The 19432-nt window shown below is 40.5% G+C and overlaps 2 protein-coding genes across 3 annotated transcripts; one reads left to right on the top strand and one right to left on the bottom strand.

Annotated features, from left to right (window-relative positions):
* Positions 1-5263: 5263 nt before the first annotated feature.
* Positions 5264-7732, bottom strand: LOC147221289 (transcription factor BTF3-like). The gene is made up of 6 exons (XM_086169518.1): positions 7665-7732; positions 6869-6937; positions 6677-6790; positions 6039-6240; positions 5895-5951; positions 5264-5496 (listed from the first exon to the last, which is right to left on the bottom strand). Exons 2-6 carry the CDS (start codon positions 6935-6937, stop codon positions 5450-5452), a joined length of 489 nt encoding a protein of 162 aa, XP_086025644.1. The 5' UTR covers positions 7665-7732; the 3' UTR covers positions 5264-5449.
* A 380-nt stretch (positions 7733-8112) lies between these two features.
* On the top strand, positions 8113-15654 carry utp15 (UTP15 small subunit processome component). 2 transcript variants are annotated; one of them, XM_086169474.1, is made up of 12 exons: positions 8113-8284; positions 8979-9107; positions 9395-9487; positions 9605-9789; positions 10902-11080; positions 11900-12025; positions 12124-12259; positions 12958-13042; positions 13847-14002; positions 14115-14216; positions 14678-14811; positions 15067-15654. In XM_086169474.1, the coding sequence occupies exons 2-12, from the start codon at positions 9018-9020 to the stop codon at positions 15365-15367; spliced, it is 1587 nt and encodes a 528-aa protein (XP_086025600.1). In that variant the 5' UTR covers positions 8113-8284; positions 8979-9017; the 3' UTR covers positions 15368-15654. The 2 variants fall into 2 exon arrangements, with proteins under 2 accessions (XP_086025600.1, XP_086025601.1); XM_086169475.1 differs by having other exon boundaries at positions 8145-8284; positions 8976-9107.
* The last annotated feature ends 3778 nt before the right edge of the window (positions 15655-19432 follow it).

The raw sequence follows: 19432 nt of genomic DNA, 5'->3' as shown, positions 1-19432 counted from the left end.
CACAGATGAACGCCTTCTTTGCATCAATAACATTTATTAAGATCTTTTCCCCAGCTGAAGAAAAGACCCGTTATGGAAATGCAGTTGTTAAATGTTCAAGGAATAAAGGGCAAAAGGGGTAAACAGTGCCTCTGCAGCCAGGCAACCCTCCAAAAATAGATTTTTCAACCCTGCAATTTTAGAATTCCCATATCATTGAAATCCCCCCCTCATCCGATGAATGGCGTATCGGCACGCCAATGCACGATGAACACCCGGAATGACGTAAATATGTCTTACGCATTTAACCTTCGCAAGACTCAACCTGAATATTTTGAATTTGCGGAACAGAAAAGACAGATTCAAATAAAGGGGGGGCTCGCTTGGGAAAAGACAGACAGAATGACAACTAATCGAGTACAGTACTTTCCCCTGGTTATTCATCACAGACAGGGTACCGCTCCTTTTTTTTTTTTTTTTTTGTTTACTAAATGTCACGAAAGAAACCATGACCTAATTTAGCTCATGCGGTTTTCTTCTATTCATCAATAACATTACAAATCATTCATGTCATTTTCAGTTTTGCTTCAGAAACCGCTATCTGGTACACTTCCCATTCTGTCGGCACTCATGACCCATCATCTTTTCACCATATTAATTCTCTTAATTCTCTTAATCTCTCAAAAAGTGTTAGCCTGATAGCACGCCCTTTCGGTTTCTGTGGCTCAACTTAAAGATTTCAGTCCACGCCGGCTCTACGTTGTGATTTGTCGTGATGACGTTTAAATAAAATCCGAGTGGACTTGGAAAGTGTTTCACTGACGCACAAAAGTGCTTTTCGTGCTTTCACGAACCGGGAGGTCCTACACCTGCAGGGAAAGGATGTTCTGCAAGATGAAAAACGAGGAATGATGAGGTAGACCGCAAGTGTGGAAAAGCTGCTAGGATGGAAACGTACTGCTTAAAATAGGGGGTGTCAATCAGGTAACTATTTCGGAAGGGAAATTCAGGATTTTACAAAATGTGAGAATTTCAGGCATTTCTAAGAAAATAATAAGATGGGAGGAGGGGGTTGCAAATTGTCCCACAAGACAAAAAAAAGAAGACTTGTTAGAAGCCTAATTTAATTTTCTATTTCTACTCCTAAATTAAATTCATGTCCCATGCATCTTGAAAACACCAATTGAATACTATTGGGTTCAAACATGTCATAAAACGTTGCACCAGTTTGACACGTAACAACATATAATATAATATAATATAATATAATATAATATATATAAAGTTGAAAAAAATGTAAATAAAAATAAAGACGTAAATACAATTTTTTATATACACTCTTTAAAATTTTATTTTATTAGTATATATATATTTATATACATATATATGTATACATATATATACATGTATAAATATAAAAATAAATTATATATATATATATATACATATATATATATATATATATATAATAAAATAGGGAAAAAAAAGATATATATATATAATTTTATTTTTATTTTTTATTTTATTCTTTGATGTTCACAATTTGATGCTGCAACCCCAAGTGCCCCTCGGGGATAAAAATGCTTTTTTCTGATTCTGAGTCTGTCTTTGAAACAGTTACACGTATTTAATGGTAAAATTGGTATCTATTGAAAGTGTTAGTTCCATTGTTTGCGTGATTAGTGTAGCACAAGCTGATGTGATGACACAGTCGGTATGTCAGGATCTCTCGGCAGCCGAGAGGAGACACGGCCGGGCTCAATTCGTAATCGGCGCCAGCTGCAGCAGCGGCTGCTAATCACGAGCCCTATGAAGGGCAGCGGCACGCTCTCCCGGACCCCTACACTACCCTACCCTGCCATGCCATGACCGGACCCCTGCCTCGACCCTGCCTGGGGCCCGTCCTGGTGAGACCCAGCCCTGTGCGACTCTCTCTGGGCCAGGGAATTGCCAGTGACACCCTACCTTCCTGGATATCTAAATAAAGCGCTTCAACCTGGATTCCTGCCTTGAGGTGTGGTTCCCTGCCCGAGTGCGCCCCGTGACACGGTATGGTTGAAGGCAAACCTGCGGGGAGCTTACTCAGTTATTGTGGAATGTTCCCTAAAGGCCATGTGATTGCTCCTGCATTCTCTTTGAACAGCAAATCTATGCAGCGCATCCAAGCTGAACTAATCTTATCTGTTTTGTTGACAGTTCAGCTTGGATAGAATATAACAATAATAGCAATAACAGTCTTCTCCTTTCGGCTTTTCCCTTCAGGGATCGCCACAATGAATAAACTTTCTCCATCTACCCCTATTCTCTGTATACTCCTGCCTGGCAGCTCCAATTCCAGCATCTGTCTGCCAATATATTGACTCTCCCTTCTCTCCAAAACATCTAACGTGTGCTGTTTCTCTGAACTCATTCCTGGTCACTCCCAAAGAGAGCCTCAGAATCTTTATCTCTGTGACCTCCAGCTCTGCCTCCTGTCTGTTGGTCATTGTAACAGTTTCTAGTCCAAACAGCATGGCTGGTCGGATCACTGTCTCGTCCACCTTTCCTTTCACTCTAGCTGATCGTCTTGTATCTCTTCGTACCCCTGACACTTTTCTCCACCCATTCCAACCTGCTTGGACCGTCTCTTCAACTCTTTTCCACACTCTCCATTGCTCTGGACTGTTGACCCCAAGTACTAGAAATCCTCCAGCTTCTTGATCTCCACTCCCTGTAGCCTCACCGTTCCACCCGGCCTCCTCTCATTCACATATATATTCTGACTTGCTGCAACTAACCTTCACTCCTTTCCAGCCCATACCTCCACCTCTAGATTTTCCTCAATCTGTACCGTGCTGTCTCTACAGATCACAATGTCATCTGTTAACATCATGGTCCATGGCGATTCCTGTCTGACCTCATCTGTCAGCCTGTCCATCACCATTGCGAACAAGAAGGGGCTCAGAGCTGATCCCTGAACTTCTGTTACCCCGACAGCACACCGTACCAGTGTCTCACAGCGAGCATACATGTCCTGCACCAGGCTAACATACATCTCTGCCACTCAATACAATACCAGAGCTCCTCTCTTGGTCCCCTGTCGTATGCTTTTTCTAGGTCTGCAAAAACACAATGCAGCTCCCTCTGACCTTCTCTGTACTTTGAGCATTCTCAAAACAAATTCTGCATCTGTAGTACTCTTCCTAGGCATGAAGCCATACTGCTGTTCACAAATGCTTACTTCTGCTCTCAGTCTCGTTTCCACTACTCTTTCCCATAACTTCATTGTATGCCTCGTCAACTTTATCCCTTTATAGTTGCCGCAATTCTGCACATCCCCCTTACTAACAATGAATATACAATGCTGAAATCTATTATATTAATAGTAATAAACATAACAATCCGAGAAACTGAAAATAAACATAACATTGTATTTTTGGTCTTATTTCGCCTGTCTTGTGTCTCTGCTATTGTTGTGCGTCCTGCTTCTTAAGGTTGGTTTTGTCTGTTTTTGATTCCACTGAACCTGAGAGCTACTATCTCCATTTCTTTGCACTCTGTGTAATTACAATAAAAGTCTTATCTTTGAATCCTTGTATGGAGGTTGTTTTTGTTAACTTTAGATTGGTACGGTATATGCAGCAGTAATACTACATTGTGCTGCTTTTGGATGCAATTTCCAATCTAAGGGAAATAAAGGGAGTGATGGCGGCCAACGAGTGAAAAGACAATTTTCTTTTTATACGTATTAGTTTAGCTGCTGCAAATATTTTATAAAATGGGACAATAATGTCATGGGAGCTGGGGATCCCTTAAAAATTTGAAAAACTAATTTTAGGATTACTACAAACACAAAGCTCTAAAACAGTGGTCCAAAACTACAGCCATCCCCACATTTTGCCCGGCCCATGGAATAATTGCAAAAACATTGTAAGAGAAAAAAATAGATTCAGAATGCAGGGTATTTAACATGCAGTGGACAAATGATAATTTTTAGTTCCATTCAAAGAAAAGACTGTCATCTGTCAAGAGAGGAGACAAAGACATTCATTAATGTTTTCTAATTTTTTTTTTTTCTTGTCAAGATCCCAGAAAGGGTTAATTTTTGGTTGTGTGTCTTTCTGGAAAACAAATGTTTACATTTGAACACCTCTGTGATCGTCACATCAGAGAAGGGATAAGTTATTTGGCCATCACAGGAAAAAGTTTGGGGACCCCTGTTTTAAAATGTTAGGGTCTTATTTCACTTTAGGGCCGCACGACAATATTTAACAAAAAAAAGATACCTAATAAAATGTAATAGATTTCAATAGGACATAGTTTAAGAGGGGAAATGACTTGCGTTGGAACCACTTTGAGAAGTGCGGGTTTCAGTTGCAGGGGTCAAACGAAAGCATAAAAGAGCATAAATCTGGTGAATAAAAATTTTCAATATACACGCTTTATGGAAATGTCAAGCTGAAGAGCAGCGCTGTTAAAGATAATGAATTAAAATTTGTCCGCCTGTTTTTGGACGTGGTAACAGAAGAAAAGCGACATGTTAATAATGCGGACGTCAGCACGTTTGATATAAAATATAAACTGTAAAAATTGTCATTAAATATGAAACGATAGGTCAGTGTTTGAAAGCAGAATTCCTGAGATGCAATATTCAGCGATTTCACACATACCTCCTTTTCTAACTTTTGTTCTGAGACACTTCTTTTTCCTCTTTAATTACATGACAAATGGGAAGTCACCAACAGCCTGATCTGAAACCAGCCCTTTTTTTAGCACTCAACAGTTTTAGACCAGAAGTTATTTTAAAAGGCAGTAGTGAACCTGAAGTTAAGACTTTTGTCTTGCATTACGCCATAATCCTTGAAGATCATGAACTTCCTCGGTGATGAAATCACCTATTTCTCAAGTTTCTTTACAAATGGGATTTTTATGACGATTCACATGGTGTATTCAGAATATGAAAAGCGTTCATATCAAAATAATCACAAGCTAAATTGACATTGTGATCCAAATAGTGAAAGTAACTGTTGTGATGTAGAGTTATAGTCGGTATTATACACATTTTAGGACAGGATTTTAAGTCTAGACTTACCAGTCAACCAAAATATAAAATAGAAGATGAATGTATTAATAATGGAAGTTGGGGAATATCTCTGAATAAAACTTCCTCCTTTCGGGCTTTGGATTCTGCCACATGTGATGGGTAGCCTCGGGGCTTTACAACAGATGACCCCACTCATGCTTGTGATCTCACCACATTCAAAAACAATAACTCTTTCGGTGTGAAAAAAGATGAAACCCAGTGTTATCAAATTTAAATGTGATCTTTATTACACGACTGATTTCGCTGAAACACGTCTGATGTGTGAGTATCACAATGCAGGAGGGGCAGAACGGGAAAGAACAAGGTTTGCGCATTCCCCAAATAAAAGTGTTGTTTTTTTGCTGCGAAAGCAGGTGGGTCTGGGTAAGATGCTGCTTGGCAAGTCAGTTAGTTCGCCTCGTTCTTGGAAGCCTCGTCAAAGTTTTCGACAAGATCTGAAAAATGACATCAAATGTGTTTAGAGGGATGAAAGATACACACTGCAGTTAAAAAAAAAAACCAAAACGGTGATTATTTGGATAATTAAATTCATTGTAATAAACAGAAATACAATTAACAATATGAACTTGTTGACAAGTGAAGTTTATACTTGAAATGCATGCAGCATTTTAATTCTTAACCAAGATTCACAAGTGACCATAATATGAATTAAAGTCACTCTTGTACACATATTTCAAGCATATTTAGACAAAGAAATTGTGAAACCTGCCTTCTTACAGTAAATGTGGCTATTCTAAAATACTAGGTGTTTTTATTGGCACCTTCTAGGCCATTTCCTTCAGAATGAATAGAGAATTTCCCCTTTGACCCTTTTCCCGCAACATCTGCTCACCTGGAACATCGTCGTCCTCCTCCTCAGCAGCAACTATGGGGGCTTTGCTCTCTCCAGCTACAGCAGAGAGGAAAACACTCATTAAAACACAAACATCCAGATGTATTAAAAGTGTTCAAAGTTTGTTTTTTTTCCTCTCCATACTTGGTTTGGGCAGGGTCTCTGCTAATCTCCGGAGGCTGGTGAGGCTGTCGGCTCCCAGCTGGTTTAGGATTCCCGGGAGCATCTCTGTCAGCTGCTTGTTCTCAGCGTGCCCTGTGATTGTGAAGGTGTTAGCAGCCAAGGACGCCTGCACCTTGGGGTTGTTGAAGTGGATGACGGTCCCCTGGTTTGTGAACATGTTCACCTGCAAAGGAAAAGACAAAACGGAGTGCAGAGTCAGTGAGCAGGAGAAGATCCTTCTAGAAGGAAAAGGCTGGTGTCTTCTAAGGGATAAAATATCTGTCAACAAACACAAGGCTTTAGTGACTACATTGTAGTCTCAGGTAAAGAACCTGCCAGACTATTAAGCAACACAATGAACAAAATGCATTTTGCAATCAGTGGGTTGTCCCAAAGACTAATGTTGCCCATTCCACTAACGCCGAGCAAAATGTATGATCTCAAAAAAATTAAGCTTGAAATCAATGTGGCTATTATCACGCAGGAAGCCGAGCCTGTGACTGCTGATTGCACAATGTGTGCTTGTTAAAAGGTAATGACACTATTCGTGTGATCTGGAAATATTTATTTTAGTGAAAGTACTCAGGTAAACAAATAAAGGTTGAAATAATGTTCGGTACCTCCTCGATGCCTGAGATGTTGTTGACTCCCAGTTTTTTCAGGGAGAACTGCAGCTTCTTATCATCTGCGGTGGCTGTTCTGTGCACAACCTTCTTCTTTCGGCGGGCTGACCCCTGCAAACCGTCATAACAAACTGTTGTAAATATTGATATGAACCCGATGGCATTCCTAAAAATTCACTTCAAACTCACCTTGCCGCCTATGCGAACCTGAGCCTGCAGCTTGGCGAGCTTTTCCTGGTTCATTATCGACTCCTTCATCTAAGCAAAAAAAAAAAAGCAAAATCAAGCTTATTAATCAGTGCCATTACTGAATAATAACAAAGTAAACAAAAGTAAAAAGCAGTTATTTGGATTTTCAGAATAAAGAATATGTGATAAAAGTGAAGTCAAAAGTGTTATAATATACAATTCTATGTATTTTATGATGAAAATAAATAACAATAGAGCAGTGGATTGTGACTTTCATAATTTAAACACGTAACAATTTAGCTTTACGAAGTTTAATATCCAAAATAAATCCCACCCCCTCCCAAACGCTTCTGTCATCCGGGACAGGTGCTGCCTTCCTTAAAAATAGCCACACTCGAAGAGTCTCGACTCAAGATCTGCACCAACCAGGGCAGCCTGCTGAAGTCCACGCCTAACTTGACCTCTTAGCTTTTAGTCAGAAACTTCAAGACTCAGCTGACAAACATAAGAGCGTCTGACAGCAGATGGGCGGGTGTTAAATGGGACACCTGTCAGGTTTGAAGAGAAGGACGTGAACCAATAAGCACCATACATGCTAATGGGTGAGCAGCCATTCGGCTAGCAACAAAAGCTAAAAGGCTAGCATCGGCCTTCCAAACTTAAACTTGCATTTTTTAAAAGACGGGACATCTCACGGAACTTTGAGCGTTGTGGCATATATACAACTATCCGCTCTGTGAAGCTTTATTGATATGAGGCTGTTATATTCGATAAAATGCAAAACGTGTGAACCCACCTGGGAGTGTGTGATCACGCGGGGCTCACAGTCGATAGGAAGCTCGGAGAAAGGAGGGAAGACCGGAAGTGACGCAATGAAGACGACGGGTCACCGGATGCTGCTGCTCTGTATTTTCAAAACAAAGGCTCAGGAAGACTGCATGTGGTTTACGTTTTCTGCCACCAAGTAATAAATATTATGGGATGACTTACATAAGAAAAAAAAAAAATCCCAAAATTTTGATGGATATCAGTTATGAAAAAAATAAATCCAAGAACATATACATATTCTGACACAATTTCAATTTGTCTGTATCACTATTTTTCAGTACGAATGCCATGTTTAAATATTACAGTAAAGTTAAACCAAGCAATTTTTTATTTTTAGTATTTTGATATTTTTTCAGTTCCATATATTCAAAAAGTCTTCTCTTATTGCTAAGAGAAAAAAGAACCGGGGAAAATACGGGTACAGCGGAAGTGGCGCGTACAGTAATGGCGGCCCCCTGTGCTCCGGGAGGCAACGTGATATCTTGTTAAAATGGCAAAATTTCGGTTTCCTTAAGCAGCCCATATCGACTAGGTTTAATGTCAACGCTTTAAAAGAAAGCACACGGGCTCTAATAATTTCGTACGAAGGTAAGACGCAAAAAGTGTCCGTTTGTAAGGTATCGCTAAAGCCGGCTTAATTGCAGCGTGCTAACTTCTCCCCAATGCCAAGAAACACGTTGCACGAACTGTAACTATCTTGTTTTGAAAACATCTAATATTGTCTTAAATTACAAAAACAGTGGCTGTATTTCTTTTCGTGTGAAAAAATTCCGTGATTTGTATTAGGCAACTTTTGCACATTAGCTTTGCTAAGTGTTAATCCAAAACGCGTGGAAGCGTATACAAATTCAACAGAGAAATGTTCCCGCTCTCGTTAAAGAGAGATTATTAAGATGTAAAGTCTGGATAAAAAATATAAGCATTTGTCTGCATTCACAATGATTATATCAAAGTTTCGAGAAAAACTTCTTATGTAACAAACATTTGAGAATTATTTTGCCTCTTCAGTAAATTAAAAAACAGGTATGTTTTTGAATTTCCACCATAATCTGTCTACATAGCATATTGGTGTTGTGGATAATTATAAAACAATGTCACCTAAACTTAAGCTCCCACCTTCCATCCCCTCTTACGAGCTCAAGCGTTATATAGTGAAATCAGATCATTCAGGCAATTATATGTTACTCTGAATAAAATATTCATGTTGAGCTGATAAGCCTTATTTTGTTGCAAATGCCCAAACCAACTGTGTGTAAAAAATCATTCTCTTTTAACAAAGCAGAGTATTTTGTGGCCAAGAGAAACTGACTGTACCCAGAAAATGGCCTCGTTCAAGCCCACACAAATCCCAGCGTTTCCCAAACTTGGAGAGAAAGTTACACAAGATACTCTGTATTGGAAAAACTACAAGGTGAGTTGTCAGTGTGCTGTTTCAACAGGTTTGGATGTAGTTTGTTTAAATCTTCTTGTTGTGGCAACAGGGACTTGAATTTCTTCACTTGAAGAACGTCTTCAAGTGAAGAAATTCAAGTCCAGTTGCCACGAGAAGAAGATTTTGTCTAGAATTCCCCATGACATGGATGTTTGACAACCCCCTCACCGAGGTTTTGTAATAATGTCAAGTGAAATTGCTTAGGATTGGAGTCGAAGTAATTCTGCTTTCTCCTTCTTTACAATTCTGATTTATTTCCTTTTTAGGCACCAGTCCAGATAAAAGAATTCGGAGCCATCACAAACATTGACTTCTCACCAGTGGCCCCGCACAACTTTGCCGTGACAGCCTTTACAAGAGTACGCCAGCTTTTCCCAAGTGGAATTTATTGAGCGGGTTATTTCGTAATGACTTGAATGTGGTTACGTACGGGATTTGCTGTAGACATGTTCTCTTGTTCTCGCTTGTTTCTACAGATCCACGTATACGGGCCGTTCTCTCAGGAGCCAGTGAAGTCATTTACCCGTTTTAAAGAAACGGCGTACTGTGGGAGGTTTCGCTCCGATGGTCAGCTGCTGGTGGCGGGATGTGAGGACTCCGTTGTGCGGCTGTTCGACATCAGCGGCAGGGTGGCCCTCCGGATGTTCAAAGGGCACACCAAGTACGTTTCTCCTTGTGTCCACATCTCTTGTTTTAGTCTGTAGACTGTTAAGAAATCTCATTTGAATTATAGCATCTTTCCACATGATCAGGTAGGACACTGGGTGATGTTCTCGAAGCATCTATCAAATTAGCGCGTAATTTGATCAGCTGTGTACGTGATCTAGCCATTTATGTGTACACGCTGCTTAACTTTGTTTTTGTCATAGTTTAATCTCCGGCGTTTGCCTCAAATAGAAGACAGAGGAGAACTTTAAGTTCACATTGCAGAGTCGCTCCTCTGTGAGCATTCACTGCAAGAATATCAATCTTGTTTAATAGGAAATGGTCTCACCTTATATAGAACTATATAGCACTTTGCAATACATTGCATTCACACATTGAAAGCAGCAGAGGTTAGGCTACAGCATATAGTACATTGCATACATATATATTTGTAAATATATACATATATATTAGTATAGTGCAGGGGTGGCCACTTGTTTTGGCAGGCAAGCCACATTTCTGATGTATTTTTTACACGCGGGCCAACTAGGTATCATGGAAACCGAACTAAATGAATATCGCAATTGAAACATTTAAATATGTTGGGATTTTATTTCAACTTTAAAATTATTAATGATCCTATAGATATACCGACATTATTTCGTATGCAATCATTCATACAAAAATAAACAAAAGGAAAAAATAAGGAGTTTCTAAATTCAAAATTGATTAATAATATTCAAAAACAATAGTTTGGCGGGCCGGATAAAAAAAGCAAAACTGTCGTAAAATTCTGGCATTTAGAAAAAACAACAAGTCCGTATAATATGTTTCTTTAATATTATTAAAGACTGTAGATTGTAAAATTCGTTTCCTATCCCAAGCTGTCTAACATGATTGCAGAAAGTGTTTACTTTGCTAAAAAATTTTTTTTTTTTTTTTTGTAATTTTATTTTGCATATTAAGGTGAGGTTGAATGATGATTTTCTTGAGTGATCCATCGACTGAATTTTATGTTGATCTCCAAGATTTCTGACAACAAGAAAATGTAAAGCGAGACCTATGAAACAATCTGCGATGAAAGCAGTCTGACGTGGGATTTCGTCGGTTATAATTCCATCTGCTCAGGGCCGTGCACGTGACAGACTTCACCTCGGACCGCTACCAGATCCTCACGGGGGCCGACGACTACACGTGCAGGCTCTGGGACATCCCAAACGCCACCGCCCACACCATCTACCAAGAACACACCGATTACATCCGCTGCGGTGTCACAAGCAAACTCAACAGAGATCTCTTTATCACGGGTGAGACAGAAGCTAAATTATTTTTCGCTAGTTGTTTTCAATTTAATAGCTTGATATTGGCCTAACAGAGCGCAAATATGCAAAAATAGACGGCTGTAAATAGGTCATGTGAGTTGTTGCCCCAGAACACAAGATGGCGCCAAAGATGACCTTGCTTATTGACCTGCATTTACAAGGAATTAGTCATCAAAAAGATAATAGAGAACTGCAGAGGAAGTGAGAGGAGGAAAAAAAAGGAGAATTTGCAAGAAACTTGCATTTAGTTTGCAATACGAAGAAGATATGACATCAAATCGGGGGAAAAACATTACCTGGAAACACAGAATTGACCTTCATCTTATCACCAGATCTGGTTTGTGCTCCGTCTCCAGCGAATTTTGTTAAATGAGAAATATAAAGCGATTATGTTCAAAGCGCTTGCACATGACTACAGAGTATATTTTTCTTTGCCGTTTTGTGAGTTTGATATTTCAAATGAGGATTCTAGGGGAGTGGGGCAGCGGCGACAAAAACAAACATTAAAAAAGCATACTGGCTGAACTTGTCAGGAAATTAAATATTATTTTGCGAGGCTCAAAGAAGCAGGCGGATGACATTTGAAACTGGAGTTAACAGGTCAGAAGTTTATTTCTTTGGTGAGTGTTTGACAGATTATCGGGGTGTTTATGCATTCGGACTTTTCCAGAGCAATTTTTGCTTTCTGCTTTAGAAATGTCAAACAGTGAGGAGTACGAAAAAAAATAAAAGGAGCCAAGTTTTAATCCGAGCAACCAGACTTTCATTTCCAACTGCGGCTTACTGTTGATGTTTTCATGGCAGGATCATATGACCACACACTCAAGCTGTTCGATGCCAGAGTGGATAAGTGTGTAATGAGCATGGACCACGGCCAGCCGGTGGAGAGTCTGCTGCTCTACCCGTCTGAAGGACTCCTCGTCTCTGCAGGTCGTCCTCGCCACCGTGTTACCCCGCATTACACAATGCACCAATTCCGCATAGATTGTCTTTTTCCTTAATGTGGGCATTTCACTTCCATCGCCCAGGCGGACGTTACGTCAAAGTGTGGGACCTGCTGAAAGGAGGTCAGGCGCTGGTGTCACTGAAGAACCATCACAAAACCGTCACCTCCTTGTGCCTCAGCAGCAGCGGACAGCGGCTGCTGTCGGCCTCTCTGGACAGGTACTTCTCGCGTTCGGCGGATCCTTGACTTACGAGCGCGTGAAGTTACAAATTTTCCGAGAAGAGAAGAGAAGAGCTGTCGCTCAGTTGACTTTTGATTTGTGATTCTGATTTGAGTTAGGAGCGAGCGAGATGAGTGTTGGGACATCGCAGGGAGTTTTAAAAACAGAGAAAGTCATTGAAAAACACTAGCAAGTGTGTGTTCGTGTGTGTGTGTGTTGTGGGCTCATCCATGAAGAGGTTGGGAAGTTGTTCTCGTTGAGATATGGTGACGGAGAGCGTCATCCGTGAGAAGTCGACAAACGAAGCATCGGAATTTTCGTTCCAAGCCAGTCGAGGACGGTTTTATTGTTTAAAAAAGAGTGTAGCAATAAAGTGTGGCAAAGTGTGCATGTTACATTTAGTGAGCGTTGTAGCAATAAGTTTGAAGTGAGTTACTTCTTTACGTTCTTTTATTATATCATTTTTTTTACATTGTTTTGTGATTTCTAAAGTACAATTTTTGTTATTTATAAACACGTAACAAAACATAGGGCCTGAAACGGATTAATAGCGATTTAATTAATTTTTTTTTTTTTTTTTTTGAGATACAAGGAAATTGAGTTATGAGCTCAGTCAAGAAACCAATTAAACTGAAGTCAAAGTATCATCTGTATTTAAAGTTGTCCCATCTAACGTTGAACCTCTTGTCTTTTCAGGCATGTAAAGATTTACAACACCACCAACTACAAAGTGGTCCACAACTTTGACTACCCAACCTCCATTCTCAGCGTGGCTCTCGCTGTAAGACCTTAAACCACCGCCCTCAACGGTGTTAGTTTTGGTATCAGTTGTGGGGAAATCTGAACTCAGAGGTTGTGAATACAATCGGAGTGATCTGTGTTATCAGCGAGGTGCTATTACAAGTCAGGGCTCCTTTTTAGAGAGACGTTTCACTTCCAGAATCTGATAAAACCCTGTCAACTTTAGGTATTCACTGCTTCTGGATTTTCCCACTTCCAAAAAAAAAAAAAAAAAAAAAAAAGCTCAAATGGACACAATGCCACATAGGCTACATACGCACACTTCTGACAATATATCGCAATTTTACCACTTTTTTTTTTTGCACTACTGCTATTTTGCATTGTCATTTAGAAAATCATTATGCTGCTATTTTACCATTATAGTATTACTTACTGACCATTTGCACTAAACTACAAAAAATATATATACTCTATATTCATATTACACATATACACTTCAGTCTTCATGCTGTTAAGTCATATTTCGCCTCACCAGCAGTTTGTATCTGCGTGTATTTTAAATCTTATAGTTTAATGTTGCTTGATTTAACCATGCACTTTATTTTTTTATTTGCACTCTATTATTATCATTTTGTTCATTTCATGTCACCGTAGGATAATGAGAAACGTCATATCGATTCCTCTGCATGTCTAGTACATGCAGAGGAATTAACAATAAAGTTGACTTTTATAATACTGTTTGTTATTTATCAGTAGCAGAGCATTAGATGTGAATTTTTCTTTATTCCTGGGGCTGCGCATCGCACTGAAGAGCTGACTGTGAATTGAATATTTCTCTTTTTAGCCGAATGATCAATCCATCGTCGTGGGAATGACCAACAGCGTTCTGAGTATTAAACACAGGAAAGACCCAGAGGATTCAAAGGAAGTCTCGGCGCAGCAGAGGCGCCGGCCGTCGTACCGGATTTTTGTAAAAGGCAAGAACTACATCCCCAAACAGGCAAGGAATCCTATTTATTTTGCGTCTCTCCCGTCTGGCTCGTTCCTACCGACGAGTCGAGGCAGCCAACACACTTTTTTTAAAAAGTCTTGTTTTCTTCTTCTCTTTTTAGGATGACTATCTTGTCAGTAAACCAGTGAAGCAGCATTTGGCGAAATATGACAAGCACCTGAAGAAATTCAATGTTTCCAAGGCGTTGGATGTAGCTCTCAGGGTACATATTTCATTTTATCAATTCCTGTCTTGAATGTTGACAAAATGAACTGATTTTAATTAGTAATCCTTTTTTTTTTTTTTTTTTTTTAAAAGCTTTTTGAGAATTAGTCAATTTCCTTGTGCGGAAAAGAGGCTTTTTTTTTTTTTTTTTTTTTTTTTAAATTTATAATATATATAGTTTTGTGGCCGTCCCTTGCCTGTTGCGGTGTCTCGCCGTTCTATGAATTCCCTCGGACTTGTTTCAGCAATCCTTTGCAACGCTTCCCTTTTTTGAGCTATATCTAACAAACTACTAAAATACAGAAGGAGAAAACAGGAAGTGTGTACAACCAAGTGCCCAGTCAATTGTCATAGCTCTCTTTGATCGTGGATGCAGTACAGTGTGTGTTTGGATTACTTTTTTTTTTTTTTTTTTTTTTTTTAAAACACATATTCACAAATATACATCCTGATTTTTAGAAATGGTCAGCTAAAAGACAGCCTGAAGTCATGGTCGCCGTCATAAAGGAGCTGGATCGAAGAGGGACGCTGAAGAATGCCCTGGCAAGACGGGATGAAAAGGAGGTCTCGCTGTTGCTAAACTTCCTCATAGGGTGAGACGTGAAGGCAAAAGGGACGCTTGTTAAATCGCTTTTGTCGCAACTGGACTTGAATCTCTTCACTTGAAGACGTTTCACCCCTCGTCCCCTTGAAGAAGCCTCTCGGACGAGGGGTGAAACGTCCTCGAGTGAAGAAATTCAAGTCCGGTAGCCACGACAAGAAGTCACCGTGACCTCGTTGACTGAGAACCTCCACAGACATGTCTGGTTGTTCGGTGTCACTCAAACGCCGCCCTTTTCCTTTTCCAGGAACTTGGTGGACCCGAGGTTTGCTCCCGTCCTGGTAAGAGCAGCCGAGATGATGCTGGACATCTACCAGCCCGTGATCGGCCATTCCCCGGTGGTCGATCGACAGCTGCTGCGTCTCCAGGACCTGCTGGGGAGGGAGATTGACTATCAGCAAGACCTGCTGGAGGTGCTGGGCATGTTGGACACAATCTTCGCCTCCTACCACCAAAGAAAGGAGGTGGCGTGCCTCAGCATCGGCAAATCAAACGGCGTGGCTCCGACAGAAGCGAGTAGCCCATGTCCGCCGCTCCAGGCTACCTGATGTCTTCGAATACCCAGACTGATTTTTTTTTTTTTTTTTTTGGTTCTGCTTCAACAGACCGATGAACCCTTCGCTTTCCTCGGATGTTTTGACTCGACCGAACACGCGGGCCTTGAAACTTACATTTTCTGTAGAAGTACTTGTAAATCAATCACTGTTAAAACTGGAGATGTAGTGATTACACTTTCAGTTGTGAATGGCTCTGTGTGTTCAACGTCTGTGACTGTTTTCATAATGTCTGGGATTTACATATGTTTTATAGGCAGTAAAATAAGAATACTTTGGAATATTGAGCTGACTCGTAGTTGAACTTTTATTTATTTTGTATGTTCTGCTGACTCAAGTTAACCATTAGAGTACAATGCACTGAGAGCTAGGAAAGCATTCAGCTACTGAGGTGTTAAACTGACATATAGCCGCTAAATCTCCCATTGTTTAATTTTAAAAGCTGTTCAGACAGTCCAGAGATCTCGCCGAAGTGTCAAAGTTCAAACAAATACGTCTATTTTAATTTAGTAGCTCCGCACTCAGCTACTGAAAGGAATGATGACTGCTGCAGGATAGGATTTGTAATAAAGCAAATGCTTAATTTTAAATTTTTATGTTTTGTATTCAAATGTTTCCCCGCACAAAACAATAGTCTTAATTTGAATTTGACATGTTTTCAGAAAATTACAATTTATACTACATTATAGAGCAACCCTATTCTTTCTTTGAGAAAATTGAACATTCAAATGTTTTTAGCTTGCAAATCCAAAACCGTCTGCACGTCTGCGACTCCCAGTAGCGTCAAAAAGATGGGTCACATCGCAGAAACTACGCTTTCATCGAACAAAGTCATCTACATACGTTCACACACACAGCATAAGACCCACGGAGCAAAAGTACAAAAAATTGTAAAAAAAATTGTCAGAACAATGAACAACGACGAGTTAAGCTGAGGTAGATAGTTGGGTTTAATTTTCATAGCGACAGAAGTGCTAATGTGCAGTTGCAAGAAAAATAAGTGATAGTATGAAAATGCAGTTGCATCAACAGTTTTACAGTGCATTTTTTTATTGAAGTGAGTGAGTGAGTCCACGAAAGACTTCTGAGGGCAGGTGCTTGATGACTCGATGTGTGTGTATGGGTTGGTGGGGAGCAGAGCTTGGTGTGTGTGTGTGTGTGTGTGAAGCTGTCTTTCAGTCTGCTGGTCCTGGCCTGGAGACGACAGTCTCCTTCCAGATGGCAGCAGACTGAAGAAGATATTGAAGATATTGATTCTATCGCTATCAGGTTACCTTCGTGCAGAAAGGGGAGGAGTTGTAATGTTTGATGGCCAGAGGAAAGAAAGACCGTCTTTGGCGTTCTGTGGTGCTCCTCGGTGGTCTCAGTCTACCGCTGAAGGTGCTTTGGTAGGACATGCAAAGTCGTCCCTGACACCGAGCAACTTCTTCAGCATCGTCTTCTCAGACACCTCCACTAACAAGTCCAATTCAGCTCCCAGGATGGAACCGGACTTCCTGATGAGCTTTTTAAGTCTGGTAGCGTGGGTTCCCTTCAGCTTTCCGCCCCAGCACACTACAACGTAGAAGATAACGCTGGACACCACCGTGCGCTAAAACATCTGCAGCGTTGCTCTGCAGACGTTGAAATACCTGAGTCTACCGAGAAAGAACAGGAGGTTCTGACCTTTCTCATATACTGCATATATACTGTATATACATATGTTTTGGAAAGAAGGTCAGAGAAGCCAGACTGAGATGGTTGATGATGAATATATTGGTAGACGGATGCTGGAATTGGAGGAAGATACAGAGAATAGGGTTAGATCAGTAGTTTTTAACCTTGTTGGAGGTACTGAACCCCATCAGTTTTACATCCGCATTCACCGAACCCTTCGTTATTAGAAAAATTAAACATGATTTTCTTCCATTTCAAGATATATATACCTCCACCAAGGTATATGTTTTACTGGTGCACAAAATGAACTGTGCATCAACATCATTGTGTTCAAAGAAGAAAACCAGCAAAACATGATTTTGACACAAAAACAAAAGCATAATAATGAATGCTTAGTGCAAATTAGTGAGACTTCTGCTGTTGCCTTCAAGAGACCGGTTCACAAATGCGTGGCTTCTCCTTGGCAAATGCATCTCTTATGTCATTTTCAAGTCTGCTCCTTTTCTTTGTTTTTATGCCCAGCATCCTCAAAAAGGATTGCTCACAAATATATATTTTTTCCGGTGCAAGTTGAATTGCTCAACTTTGGCACAGCAAACCATGCAGTTAGGACACTGACTCCCATGTTATACGTGTGAATCCATATCGCACATGTTTGTCCGACCGCTTTCTTTTTCTGCTTAGTATGAAGGGATTAAATTATAAAGGAAGAAATCACACGACGTACCATCATGACAGTCAAACATTGACTACTGTGCATTTTACACCTAGGTCTTCAGTAGTACTCTGAATCAATCCACCCCCCAATAATTAGTTCATAGCTATAAAAAACACCTTATTATGCAGAAATGCAGTATAAAGAGAAGTGCATTGCAGACAGATAACTCGTGTAGTGTTAAAATTTGCCCGCATGTGACAACTTGCAGTATTATTTAGGAAAATAGCAGTATTTCACTCACCAAAATGCTGATCATTTGTAGACAAAATCCATCCTCCTTTCTTTCCTCAAATAGAGTTCAATTATTCTGTCGTACAGATTATCTGTGCGCTTCGGCTTCAAGCGCTCCCGGCAATACAATTTGCGGTGTACCTCAGAGCCTGTGAGCCAGGGGTACCGGTTGCAGTTCGTGGTTTGAAAATGTCGACAAATCCTTTTCCTGGTTGTGACAGGTTCACTAGCTAAGGAGTTGCCCGACCTTTCTTTACTATGCCCAGTTTTTCTTCAAAAAGAAAATGGCTTTAACCATATACTAGTGACTAAATCAGTTTCTCCTCCTCCTGCAGCCATTGTGGGTTGAAAAAAACAATATTAAACAAACGGAACTATATTTCTGTTCGCAGCTCGCTAGTAGTAAGCTTCTCCTTGCTAATACACTTGTCCACTTTCTGACTATCCAATCAGAGGGTGTGAATACGCTGACGTTGCTGAAGCCTGCCAGAAGGCTTTGATGGCGCCAGCTCAAAATCTGATTGGTTGAAGCAACACTGTCATCAACACTTATTTTTTGCATAAAGGGCTTGCAGAACTGATTGTGCAGCGCCCCCCCGGCAGATTCCTTTAACTTTGACCCTGCCTGGCAACAGATGATGGCTGAAATGTGATTGGTTAAATGCATTAATATGAGAATGCATGTCTGGAAGCGGCATAACCAGGAGAAAACCTATGTAAGGAAGTGAACAGACGATGTATTCAGACGTATTCATGGACAAAATGTAATTAACGTTTGTGATTCAGATATTTTTTAATGGCCAGCAGAGAAGGCCTTGCATCAAACAGAAGAGTCCCTTTCACTTGTGTGGCTGCAATTTCATCCCCGGCCTCTAGGGGGTGCTAATTCCCCGAGCCTGTCACCTGTACGGAAGAGTTAACACGTGACCAGACGAGGGCGGGGGAGAAGCCCTCGGCTCCGGAGGTGTGCTCGGTGTGTCCGCGGAGGCAACGCCGGGCTCCCGCCGCAAGGAGCGGGTCACACCGGCTATCACGTCCGCTCTTTTACCTGTCGCCGGAGTTTCCTCGGAGGATGAAGCCGCCGTCCCTCCACTGACTTCGTCCGGTGGGGTTCTTCTGCCGGAGTTGGAGCTGCTTTTGAAGGCGAGTGCATCACCGGTCTTTGCGTTAAACTTAGCTGTTAACCCTTCGCGTCCTGGTGACGCTAATTATGTTAAATTAGCGTCAACGCCTAATTATGTTGCGTTGCTAAATAGGTCAACAACAACCACAAAATAAATAAAAATACACGTCATGCGTATTGAAATGAATTATTTTTTTCCCCCGAACACATTTTCTCATAATATTTGTGTTTTGTGGTGTCGCTTATATTTAAAATAACTTATAATGATGATAATAACCTAAGTAAAGAGTTAGCTATTTTGCTGTGTCATATAGCAAAGAGCGCCTTGGAT

The sequence above is a fragment of the Fistularia commersonii genome, chromosome 22 (genome assembly GCF_037954325.1).
Source record: "Fistularia commersonii isolate RoL2024-O1a breed Wild chromosome 22, RoL_Fcom_v1.0, whole genome shotgun sequence".
In the NCBI taxonomy this organism is placed as follows: Eukaryota; Metazoa; Chordata; class Actinopteri; order Syngnathiformes; family Fistulariidae; genus Fistularia; species Fistularia commersonii.
Note: the sequence above shows the minus strand (reverse complement) of the source record. Positions and strands in the feature narration are given on the sequence as shown.